Below are 13,206 nucleotides of genomic sequence, written 5' to 3' on the forward strand. Positions count from 1 at the left end.
AATTAGCAACCTCTTGCTGCATGGGTCGACGCTCAACCATTGAGCCACACTGGCCAGGTAAGGTTGAACTTGTAGGTATCTTCTCTTTTCTGGCTACACTGACATCCCTGGTGATCTCAATCATGATCACAACTTTAAATATTATCTCTATGCTAATGATTCCCAAAACTATTATCTCTAACCCAAATGCGTCCCAAATTCTACACTCAACTTCTTCACCTTCATGTTTAAGGGGTATCTTAGTTAATATTTACTGCATCTAAAAGCTAACTCTTATTTTCCACTACAATTACCACCACTGCAACCAGCTTTTCCCCAGTTTTCTTAATCTAATTAATAACACCTATCTTAGAGCTACTTAGACCAAGAACCTTCAAAGTTATCTTAGTTGATTCTTTAACATCTCCTGTATAATCCAACTACAAATCATCTCTTTCTTCAAACCATAAGCGGGCCCTGGCTGGTTTGGCTCAGCGGTTAGAGCGTCGGCCTGCGGTCCAGAGAGACCCGGGTTCGGTTCCCGCTGAAGGCATGTATCTCGGTTGCAGTTTGTCCCCGGCCCTGGTTGGTCATGCGGGTGGCAGCCACTCGATGTGTCTCTTTCACGTCAATGTTTCTCTCTCTCTCCTCCTCCTCTCTCTCCCTCCCACTCTATCTGAGCAAAAAAAAAAAAAAAAAACATAAGCGGAATCTATCCATTCTTTATCATCCCTTCTGCTACCATCCTAATCCAAGATGTCACATTTGTGAAAAGAAAGCAATGCTCTTAGCCATTTTCCATTTTTGTAGCTAAGGGCTAGTTACACCATCCCTTTGATAGATTATTTTCTCTAAAAGCAGGGACAAGGTGTGGCAACTGGTTGCTTTATCCTATGTATGCTTTAGGCTTTCATGAAGAGATGAAAGAAGGCAAGAAGAGAGATTCTTGAAATACATCATCCAGCCTGGCACAATAGGGTAGGATAGCTAGAGACTCAGAGAAGTGGTCATAGCCAAGACAGTCTGGTACACATTCAGCTGGGGCATCTCCTACAAAGCATCTTGAAGACCAGATAGACTCTATGCTGAATCAAGTGAAAGAGACTTTTATCATCTGGCATAGTTGGCACCTCAGCATTTAGAGAACCCATATTTTTTCCACCACCAAAGAAAGTAACTGTGAGATCTTGCACAAGTTACTTATATAATCTGATTTTGGGCAAGTCACTAGACAGTTAGATTGAAATATATGATAATAAAGAAAACTTACAGGCCCATAATGAATACTGCTTTTAGAGGTAACATTATTATAGATAGCAGGGTTTTTTTTTAAAGTCTAGAACTCAAAATTCCGAAAGAATGTCTAAGGCAGAGTCCTTCTGAGGTATTAACATAAAGGGCCTCTCAAAATATCCTTAGTGCCAAGGCCACATATATAAAATGTAAGATTAGGCAACCTAAATTAGGATGACATTGTGAGCAACAAAAATATGACAAGGGCATTATCTATAGTGTTAGTTTTATCATAAACTTTTATGGCTTTGAGTAAGAAAAGCATTAAGAATCCTGGCTGTAAAATTACATGATTCTGTGACTTATTTACTGAGTACAGACCATATCTCAGACTCTGAGATAGTCACTGTGAGGGATACAAATAATTACAAATAGATTAAGTATTATTTTTATTTTAGAACTGAAATAAATGGCAGGTCATCTAAATATTCCTCTACCTTTGTCAGGCACAATGAAAATATCCTAAAAAAGCAAATTAAGTATGTACCTTTCAGTGCTGTAGTCTTTTCTTTTTCATCTGGACCTCCCTGCTGGATTTGTGCCATGCTTATCCAAATTGGGCACAAAATTAAAGAGCTCAAGGTAATAGACATCAATCTTCAGAAGACACTCTAGAATGAATGAAAGCAATAAATTAAGCTCTACTCGATCCTACCTACTCCATGAGAACTTCTTGATCCACCCAACTGAGATTAATCTCTCTATCCTGATTTCCCACTGCACTTTGTTGATGTCTATACTACAATAGTTATCAGAGCTTGCCTTGCATTGTAGTTATTTATGTATTTGTCTGGGTCCGCTAACAGATTACAAGCCTCAAGATAGAGGTATCAAGTTTTTTCATCTTTATATTTCTCATGTCACTAAACACAATACCTTATAGTGCATACAGATACCTACTGTTTAGTTTCTTATCATCTAATTTAAAAAATAAATCCAAGTAGTTTCAAAAACTATAAATTTATTTTAAAATAGACTGTAAGCATATGGATTTACAAGGTCGGAATATCTTCTGGAACATGCAGACAGTCAAAAGGACAAAAATACACAAATACAAAAACTAGCTATAAATGACCTCAAAATAAAACTTTAAAAAAAATTTAATTAACCCTTTTAAAAATGAAACTATGGAAACAACCAGAGTGTCCTTCAATAGATGATTGGATAAAGAAGATGTGGTATATACATAATGTAATACTATTCAGATACAAGAAAAGATGAAATATTGCCATTTGCAACAACATTATGCTAAGTGAAACAGTCAATCAGAAAAAGCTAAGAACTATATGATTTCACTCATATGTGGGATATAAAACTGAAACTCACAGACACAGACAACAGTATGATAGTTACCAGAGGGAAGGGGGTTGGAGGGTAGTAAAAGGTTAAGGAGGCCAAATATATGGGGACAGAAGATGATTTGACTTTGGGTAGTAGGCACACAATGCAGAGTACAGATCATGTATCGTAGAAATATACACACGAAACCTATATGATCTTATTAACCAATGTTACTCTAGTAAATTAGTTTAAAAAAATGAAACTAGCCCTGGCCAGTTTGGCTCAGCGGTTAGAGCGTCGGCCTGCGGTCAGGAGAGACCCGGGTTCGGTTCCCGCTAAGGGCACGTACTTCGGTTGCAGTTTGTCCCCGGCCCTGGTTGGTCGTGCGGGTGGCAGCCACTCGATGTGTCCCTTCACGTCGATGTTTCTCACTCTCTCTCCCTTCCTCTCTCTCCCTCCCACTCTATCTGTACAAAAAATGGAGGGATGTCCTCGGGTGAGGATAAAAAAAAAAAAAAAAATGAAACTATGTTAGATTCAATGTCTGAAAACCAGTCTATAAATGGCAGTCCAATAAGTAATATAAAATTATGAATTATCAAAGTCTAATTCTTCATTTAAACTATAAATAGATGATGTTTCCCAGGGTTCAATAGCCAAAATAAAAAACAAAAAACCCATTATTCCTAAATTAAAAGAAAAAAATGCAACATATACAATGGAAAACATAAACTAATGTAATCAAGCCATAATTGTTAATGATATTATATAAAAATTACATTTAGCAATAATAAAATTAAATATTCTTCTGATTGAGAAACCCAATTGATTTCCTACTCACTAAACAAACCTACATTTACATTCAGAGGCACATTTTATTTTATTTTATCCTCACCCAAGGATATTTTTGAATTTTTTGTTCAGATAGAGTAGGAGGGAGGGTTAGAGAAACATCGATGTGAAAGGGACACATCGAGTGGCTGCCACCCGCACGACCCAACCAGGGCAGGGGACAAACTGCAAAGGTTCGAGCCCTTAGCAGGAACCAAACCCAGGTCTCTCTGGACCAAAGGCGGACGCTCTAACTGCTGAGTCAAACCGGCCAGGGCCACAGGCACATTTTATAATTAACTTTACAAAGAGGCATTTTTATAGTCAGCAGAGTGTAGCAGAAAATAGTTTTTAAAAATTAATACTGAAAATTACATTTCATTTTTATTTAGTTATTTTTATTTAGTTATTTTTGTTACAGATGTTTCTCCTATCCCCCTCTGACATCCTCCTCCTCCTCCGCCCCATCCACAGCTTTGTTGTCCATGTCCATTGGTTCTGCGTACATGCATATAAGTTCTATGGTTTATCTCTTCCTCCCTAACCTCCTCTTCTGGGAATTGTCAGTCTATGCTCTATTTCCATGTCTCTGGGACTACCCTGTTCTTCAGACTGTCATGTTCATTATATTCCACAAATAAGTGAGATCATATGAAATTTGTCTTTCTCTGCTTGGCTTGTTTCACTTAGGATAATACATTCCAGGTCCCTCCATGTCATCTCAAAGGATAAGATATCTTTCTTTATCGCAGCTGCATATTACTCCATTGTGTATATGTATCACAGCTTCTTTATCCATTCTTCTATTGATGGACACTTGGACTGTTTCCAGACCTTACCTATATCAAATAGTGCTACTATGAACATGGGGGTACATATATTCTTTCTGATTAGAGGTTCAGGCTTCTTAGGATATATTCCTAGAAGTGGGATCACTGGGTCAAATGGCAATGCAATCTTTAATTTTTTGAGGTAACACCATAGTGTTTTCCATAGTGGCTGCACCAGTCTCCATTCCCACCAGCAGTGTACTAGAGTTCCCTTTTCTCCACACCCTCCCCCATACTTGTTGTTTGATACTTTGTTGATGGAGGCCATTCTGACAGGTGTGAGCTGATACCTCATTGTTCTTTTAATTTGCATCTCTTTGATGATTAGTGATGTTGAGCATTTCTTCCTATGTCTCTTGGTCAATTGTATGTCCTGTTTGGAAAGGTGTCTATTTAGCACCTCAGCCCATTTTTTAATTGGGTCCTTTGTCTTCCTTTTGTTGAGCTGTATGAGCACTGTATGTATATTGGAAATTAACCCCTTATCTGATGTATCATCGGCAATTATACTCCCCCATACAGTGGGTTGCCTTTCCATTTTGATGGTTGTTTCTTTTGCTGTGCAGAAGCTTTTGAGTTTGATGTAGTCCCACGTGTTCATTTTCTCCTTTGTTTTTGTTGCCTTAGGTGATGTATCAGTGAAAATTCTGCTGCATATCATGTCTGAAATTTTGTTGCCTACATATTCTTCTAGGATTTTTATGGATTCATGAGTCGTATTTAAGTCTTTTATCCATTTTGACTTTATTCTTGTGTATGGTGTAAGATGATGGTCTAGTTTCATTTTTTTGCATGTAGCTGTCCAATTTTCCCTATACCATTTATTAAAGAGGTTGTCTTTACTCCATTGTATGCACTTGCCACCTTTGTCGATTATTAATTGAGCATAATGCTTTGTGTCAATTTCTGGGTTCTCTGTTCTATTCCATTAACCCTGGTTCTTGTGCCAGTAACAGGCTGTTTTAATTACAGTAGCTTTTGTAGTATAACCTGATATCCGGTATTGTGACCCTGCCTACTTTATCCTTCTTTTTCAAGATTGCTGTGGCTATTCAAGGTCTTTTTTGGTTCCATATGAACGTGAAGTATCTGTTCTAATTCTGTGAAGTATGTTTTTGGTATTTTGATGGGGATTGCATTGAATTTACAGGTTGTTTTGGGTAATATAGACATTTTAATGATGTTAATTCTTCAAATCCATGAACAAGGTATGTGCTTCCACTTTTTTATATCTTCCTCTATTTCTTTTTTCAATGTTCTGTAGTTTTCTGTGAATAGGTACTTCACTTCTTTGGTTAAGGTAATTCCCAGGTGTCTTAATTTGTTTGCTGCAATGGTAAATGGGATTGTTCTTAGTTTCTCTTTCTGTGAGTTCATCATTGGTGTATACGAAAGCTGTCAATTTCTTGACATTAATTTTGTATACTGCTACTTTGCCAAATTCATTTTTAAGTCTAGTAGATTTTTGATGGAGTCTAGGGTTTTCTATGTATAATATCATGTCATCTGAAAATAATGACAGTTTCATTTCCTCTTTCCCAATTTGGATCCCCTTTATTTTTTCTTCATGTCTGATTGCTGTGGCTAAGACTTCCAGTGCTATGTTAAATAAGAATGGTGAAAATGGACATCCTTGTCTTTTTCATGGTCTTAAGGGAAATGCTTAGAATTTTTGTCCATTGAGTATGATACTGGGTGTAGGTCTTGCATATATGGCCTTTATTATGCTAAGATATGATCCCTCTACTCCCACATTGCTATGCGTTTTTATCAGAAAAGGGTGCTGGATTTTATCAAATGCCTTTTCAGCATCTATTGATATGATCACATGGTTTTTATCTTTCATTTTGTTTCTGTGGTGTATCACATTTAATGATTTGTGAATATTGTACCAGCCTTGCATCCCTGGGACGAATCCCACTTGGTCATGGTGGATAATTTTTTTTTTTTTTTTTGATGTATTGCTGGATCCGATTTGCTAGTGCTTCGTTCAGGATTTTGGCATCTATGCTTATCAGGGATATTGGCCTGTAGTTTTCTTTGTTTGTAGTGTCTTTTCCTGGTTTTGGAATTAGAATTATGCTGGCCTCATAGAACGAGTTTGGAAGTCTTCCTTCTTCTTGAATTTTTAGGAATAGTTTGAGAAGAATGGATGTTAGTTCTTCTTTGAATGCTCGCTAAAACTCCCCAGTGAAGCCATCCGAGGCTGAGCTTGTTTGCTGGAAGAGTCTTGATTATATCTTTAATTTCCTTAATTGTTATTGGTCTGTTCAAGTTTTCTGTCTCTTCCCAATTCGGTTTTGAGAGTCTGTGTGTTTCTAGAAATTTGTCCGTTTCACTTAGATTATCCAATTTGTTACCGTACAACTGTTCATAATATTTGTTAGCAATCCTTTGTATTTGTGGTGTCAGTCATTACTTCTCTTCTTCTGTTACTGATTTTCTGTATTTGGATTCTCTCTCGTTGTTTCTTGGTTAGTCTAGCTAAGGATCCATCAACCTTGTTTTTCTTTAAAAAAAAAAAAAAAAAGAGCTCTTTGTTTCATTGACCCTTTGAATTGTGTTTTTGGTCTCCGTGTTGTTTATTTCTGCTCTGATCTTTACTATTTGCTTCCATCTACTTGCTCTGGGGTTTTCTTCTTGTTTGCTTTCTAGTTCTTTAATTGTGAGGTTAGGTAGTCAATTAAAATTTTTTCTTGTTTCTTGAGATGGGCCTGTAGTGCTATGAACTTCCCTCTCAGAACTGCTTTCGCTGCATCCCATAGACTTTGTGTTGTTGTGTGTTCATGTTCATTGGTTTCTAGGAAGTTTTTAATTTCTTCCTTGATCTCCATGGTAACCCATTCATTGTTCGATAACATGCTATTTAGCCTCCATGTGTTCAAATGTCTTTGCATGTTCTTGTTGCAATTGATTTCTAGTTACATGCCATTGTGATCTTAGAAGATGCTTAATATGATTTCAATCTTCTTGAACTTGTAGAGACTTAGTTTGTGCCCTAACATGTGGTCTATCTTTGAGAAAGCCCCATGTGCACTTGAGAAGAATGTAAATTCTGCAGTTTTGGGGTGTAATTCTCTGTAGGTATCTATGAAATCCATTTGATCCAGCACTTCATTTAGAGTTTCTGTTTCCTTATTAATTTTTTGTCTAGAAGAACTATCCAGTGATGTCAGTGGGATGTTGAAGTCCCCTGCTATAATTGTGTTGCTGTCAATTTCTCCTTTGAAGTCCTCTAGAACACTTTAAATATATTTTGGTGCTCCTATATTGGGTGCATATATGTTTACCAAGGTTTATCTTCCTGTTGGATAGATCCTTCAATATTATGTAGTGGCCTTCTTTGTCTCTAGTTATGGTCTTCATTTTGAAATCTACTTGATCACATATGAGTATTGCTACCCCAGCTTTTTTATCCTTTCCGTTTACTTGGAAGATTTTTTTCCATCCCTTTACTTTCAACCTATGTGATTCTTTTGTTGTGAGGTGGGTCTCTTGTAAACAACATATATGTGAGTCATGCTTTCTTATCCAGTCACCTAACTCTTTTTATCGAAGCATTCAAACCATTCACATTTAAGGTGATTATTGATATGTACTTATTTATTGCAATTTTTGTTTAGTGTGGTTATATTTTTCTTTCTATTTCTTCTACTAATTATAGCAGTCCTTTTAACATTTCTTGCAGTGATGGTTTGGTGCTAATATATTCCCTTAGCCTTTTTTATTGTCTGGGAAGCTCTTTATTTGACCTTCTATTTTGAATAATAGCCCTGCAGGGTAGACCAGTCTTGGATTCAGATCCTTGTTTTTCATTACCTTGATTACTTCATGCCACTCCTTTCTGGCCTGTAGTGTTTCTGTTGAGAAGTCAGCTGAGAGCCTTATGGGGTTTCCTTTGTAGGTAATTTGTTGCTTATCTCTTGCTGTCTTTAGGATTCTCTCTTTATCTTTAATTTTTGGCATATTAATTACTATGTGTCTTGGTGTGGGACTGTTTGGGTTCTTCTTACTTAGGGCTCTCTGTGCTTCTTGAACTTGAATGCCTTCTTCCTTCACCAAGTTAGGAAACTTTTCTGTCACTATTTCTTCAAATATATTCTCTAACCCTTGCCCAATTTCTTCCTCTTCAGGGACTCCTATGATGTGAATGTTATTATGTTTCCAGTTTCACACAGTTCTCTTAAGCTGTCTTCCTGTTTTTTAATTGCTTTTTCCTTTTGGTTTTCTGATTGGTTTATTTTCTCTACCCTGTCTTCTAATTCACTGATCCGGTCCTCAGCTTCCTCTACTCTGTTGGTTAGTCTTTCCAATGTGTTCTTAATTTCTGCTATGTCATTCTTCATTTCCACTTGGTTGGTTTTCAATGTTTCTATATCTTTACTCATAGTGCTGATATCCTTATTCAGACTGTTGAGCTTCCTCAAGATCATGGCTCTGAACTCTAGCTCTCATAATGTGCTTAGCTGCATTTCATGTGTTTCATCTTCAATAGAGTTCTCTTGTTCTTTCATTTGGGATTTGTTTCTTTGTTTCACCATTTTGGCTATCTCGGTGGGTTTTAGAGCCTGCCAAATTTTCCCTGTGGGTGTTGGGTGTTCTGCTGTTTGTGGCTCCCTCTTCTGGGTTTGGATGAGCATGCGAGGGCCCCTGTTAAACCCCATTATCAAGTCTTACTTTCCTGGGTAGATTTGCAAGCCCAGGAAAGGTTCAGTTATCCTCTAGCTTTTTTTATTAGTCTCAGTTACTCAGGGCCTTGGAATGTAGCCCTCTGGTGTTCTGCATAAGAGGATTTCCAGAGGGTGGGACAGATGCTCGTTTTTTTGTTTGTTTGTTTTTAAGGCTAGGGAGATGCCTGTATTTTTTTATTTTATTCATTTATTTTTTTAATCCTCACTGAGGACATTTTTCCATTTTTTTGTTGAGATAGAGTGGGAGAGAGAGAGAGGAAGAGAGAGAGAGAGTAACATTGACACAAAAGGAACACGTTGAGTGGCTCCCTCCCACACGACCCAACCAGGGCTGGGGACCAACTGCAACAGAGGTAGGTGCCCTTAGCAGGAACCGAACCTGTGTATCTCTGGACTGCAGGCGGACGTTCTAACTGCTGAGCCAAACCGGCCAGGGCCAGATGCTGGTTGTTCATGAGCCTCAATTTGCATTTCTTTGGCTCATCTAGAGGGGCCTGTATCTCCGAGGGAGGGGCTGCTCTTTCTCCCCACAGCTTTGGGAAGGAGCAAGCTGGCCACCATCCTTTGTGGCCGTGACTCAGTAAAAACTCTGAGCACCCTCCAAATCCCATATGTCCCCATATAGTTCCAGTCAAGTCTGCCTCCCTCTGCCAGAGCCTAAAGTGAGTGGCTATAGCCAACCTAGTGCTCTGTTCCAGCCCTCAGCTCTGTGGAGCGGCCTGAGATTTTTAACCTCAAGGGCACTGCTCACAGCTAAGGCCGCTGTCTGTGGTCTCCCAGCCCGCCACCTTCTGGCGCTTCCACAGAGCCTCTCAGTGTCCCAGGTTATATGGTCCTTGACCGCTGCTTTTCTGTTGCTTTTTTCCGACAATTTGTCTTTATTTTATTTGTAATTCCTGTTTGGTCCTGAGAGATCGTCTGTGTACCTTCCAGTCACTCTGCCACCATTTTTTCTCCCCCTCAAAAATTACATTTTAAATTATGAAAGCTCCAAACAGTCCTAAATCAATGATGTCCTTACCTTGATGCTAAAAGTAGGTGAAGGGGTATAAGAGGAAGAGTATTCTGGTTCTATCATTAACTAGCTGTGTGTCCTTGACAAATTACTTAATTTCTCTGTGCTTCATTTTTTACAGGTATAAAATTGAACTGATAATCATGCTGCCCTCATAGTGTTACAGTTAGGTTAAATGTAAAACATTTAGTATAATGCCTGATGCATAATTATGATCTGAATATTTGGTGGGTTATGTTTTTTAATTGTTGTAAATGTATCCTAGCTTCACCACTTAATAATAATTCTGAATCAGGGACAAGTCACTTAATATCCAAAATCTTCAGTTTTCTCATTTATAAAATATTACTCATATAATAATGGTTGAAAATTAATTACAGAAGGTGTGTATAGCTGATCATTTATTACTAGCAATGTTATTGCTTCTCAGTAGGGTGAGGCCTCCTAATTACAATAACTAGAATATAAAAATATTTTTCACTGGGAAAGTATTTTAACTTAACATGGAAGTATTTTCCTTCTGTGAACAGTTAACTTAAAACTCTGTCAATTCTACATAAATAAAATGTGTCTATATTTCCTTAAGGAACATATCGTAGTCTATAGGGTGGGCAATGAGCAAGACAGGAGGGTGCAATGGTGAGTCAAATACACATGGAAGTGACCCAAATGGGAGCTTACTCTCTAGCTGCCAAATCAAACTGCCTAATAACCACAAATAAAATATATAAGGCATAGACTGATAGCTTCAACATTATTATAAAAAAAGCAGTATGTGTAAGGGCTATCTATTAACATCCAAGAATTAGTCTTATCTGTCAAAAGTTCTACAAGTTTGAGCATGTTTCACGAGCAACTCCTTATTATATATAAATTAAAGAGAAATGTTCATAATGAGAGATTCCACACAGTGCTCTTTGCTAGCCATTCCACAACTAAATTAACTATCCACCAGGGACTTTTCCCATTTTTACTCTATCCCTCTGCCAATTCAGTATTTCTTCTAAATATAAACTGTTCAGTTATTTTTCATTAGCCTCAACATGCCTGATTTCTAAACAGCACAATTTATACAATTATTTCATTTTGACTATTTAAACAAAAGTGAAATTATAAAATATTTTTGGTGCTGGAGTCATTTTCAAGATTTATATTTTAAAGTTCTAGGAACCTATGTATAGCAGCATAACTAGAGTTAACTATACTGTACTGTATACTTGAAAGCTGCTAAGAGAGTAGATCTTAGAAATTCTCACCACACACAAAGGTATCTAAGTAAGGTGAGGGATATGTTTTCTAACGTTATCGTGGTAATCATTTGTAATATATAGCACATCAAATCAGCACATTGTATACCTTAAACTTACATAATGCTGTATGTCAATTATATCTCAATAAGTCTTTTAAAAAGCTCTAAATACTCTACAATGTTTAATAACACATTCTCCCTGTAGACTTTGATCTCATGAGGACAGGTATCATGTCTGCTCTTAGCACAATGTCTGGCATATTTGGAGCTCAATGGATATTTGTCAAATTTACAAATGAGTAAAAGAGACGGGGGAGGGGGGAGATTCACATTTTAAAGAATCATTTTCAAGATTCCCAAGATTAAATATCAATTAATAACTATATTCTTATTCTAAAGAGAAACCTAAAAATACACAACTCACTGGAGTGATGATATATAAGTTAGGAGAATAGTAATTACTATCTGAGACCCTAAACCTAATAGCAGCAGATGCAAAGCAGGTAAATATGAAGCAAAAGCCATTTGTCGGTTACTCTCTTATTCACTGTTAGATTTTTACCCTCTTCAGTTATTTTCCATGGCTGTGGCACAGCTGGTGAAACTAAATATGGACATTAAAAATTCTCAATTTAGTTTTCCTAATAAAAATTCAGAGTTATAACCTGCATGACCATAGATAAATACTACTGAAAATGCAGCCAGCAAGCTGTTTGATACATTTGATATATATTAATATGTGCACTCGACATAGTTTATTTAGTATTATCTGATGGAGGTTAGGTTATAGGGAATAAAATGGTGGAAGGTTTTTACTGATATGAATTGGGACACAGTTGACATGTTGTATACTTCATGATAACTTCTGCTGTTTAAATATGGTTCCCTAGAAATGGTTACTGTATAAACTAGATTCAAAACATCTCAGTTTGAGATTTCATTCTGTGAACTACACAAAGCAATTATCATATCTTCTTCCCTTCTATGGTTCCAACAGAGAATCCAGTATGTATAAATAAAGCTGTAAATAACTTGTCATGTGTAATCTTTATCTAGCCAGCATTTCAAAACATGAAACAGTAGAATATTTCTTATTGCCCTGTTGTTCAAAATATGGCTTGAGCACTTATAAAATGTAGAGGCAGATACACAGCAGCCTTAGTTTTAGGTTTGTTTGTTTTTAGGCAAGTATAAATGGGAACTAGATATAGATGATTTTTGCAACAGAAGGCCTTTCCACATTACATTCTAAAAGCAATGATGAACGTACAAAATACAAGGTGTCCCCAAAAAATGTACACAGGGTGTCTGTAGACTCTATTACATTTTGAAAATGAATTGTATTTTAATAAACATTGTCTTTAAAATTATTCAAAGTTACATACATTTGTGGGGGGACACCCTAAAAATCACAAGACAAGTAAAACTGGCTAATTTCTGGAACTTGTTTGGTCCCAAAGAATCTATGCTCACTAAATCAGGCTCCTCACAATAGCCTACTTGCAACTGAAAGTACAGTAGAATATAAATTGGTACCAGAGATTTGTGTGGGGCCAAAACACCCACTCAAATTACGGTTAAAATATCCATGATACTCAAAAGCTGATCGGCAAAGATTAATTCAGAATAATCCCTGTATTATTGTTTATATATTATTAAAGCTTATAGTTTTGAGGCTACGTGCAAAAACTATCTGTTTTGGGGAGTGTGTGTGTGTGTGTGTGTTTCTGTGTACACACAGACATATAGGCACTGGGGAAAAGGCTGAAGAATGAGGGTATCAGGCTAGAAAAGACCTGGAAAACAATGCCCAGGGTAAAATGTTTTGGGTTGAGATTTGGCTCAGACTAGGAATACCTGGTTCTAATCCAAGCCTATCTAAAATAATTCCTTAGTTTCTCAAGCAATGTGATATTATAGTAGGTTTGAAATTTAAAAAAAAAAAAAATTTGCCCTGCTGGTTTGACTCAGTGGTTTGAGCATCAACCCAGGGACCAAAGGGTTGCGGGTTCAATTCCAATCAAGGACATGGAGTAC

General features: G+C 37.0%; 1 protein-coding gene across 27 annotated transcripts in view; it reads right to left on the reverse strand.

Annotated features, from left to right (window-relative positions):
* Positions 1-13,206, reverse strand: part of FAM172A (family with sequence similarity 172 member A) — a 419,901-nt gene that overhangs the window by 382,595 nt on the left and 24,100 nt on the right. For 25 of the 27 annotated variants that reach the window (XR_004961727.1, XR_004961726.1, XR_004961728.1 and 22 more), the window contains one exon: positions 1,760-1,883. The exons of the other annotated variants lie outside the window; for them this stretch is intronic. Coding sequence is in view for 17 of the 25 variants with exons in the window: in XM_036280332.1 (XP_036136225.1) it covers positions 1,760-1,865 (106 nt within the window). In the remaining 8 variants the exon portion in view is untranslated. The remainder of the gene's footprint in view (positions 1-1,759; positions 1,884-13,206) is intronic. 27 annotated transcript variants of the gene reach the window in all.

The sequence above is a fragment of the Molossus molossus genome, unplaced genomic scaffold, assembly GCF_014108415.1.
Source record: "Molossus molossus isolate mMolMol1 unplaced genomic scaffold, mMolMol1.p scaffold_m16_p_3, whole genome shotgun sequence".
In the NCBI taxonomy this organism is placed as follows: domain Eukaryota; kingdom Metazoa; phylum Chordata; class Mammalia; order Chiroptera; family Molossidae; genus Molossus; species Molossus molossus.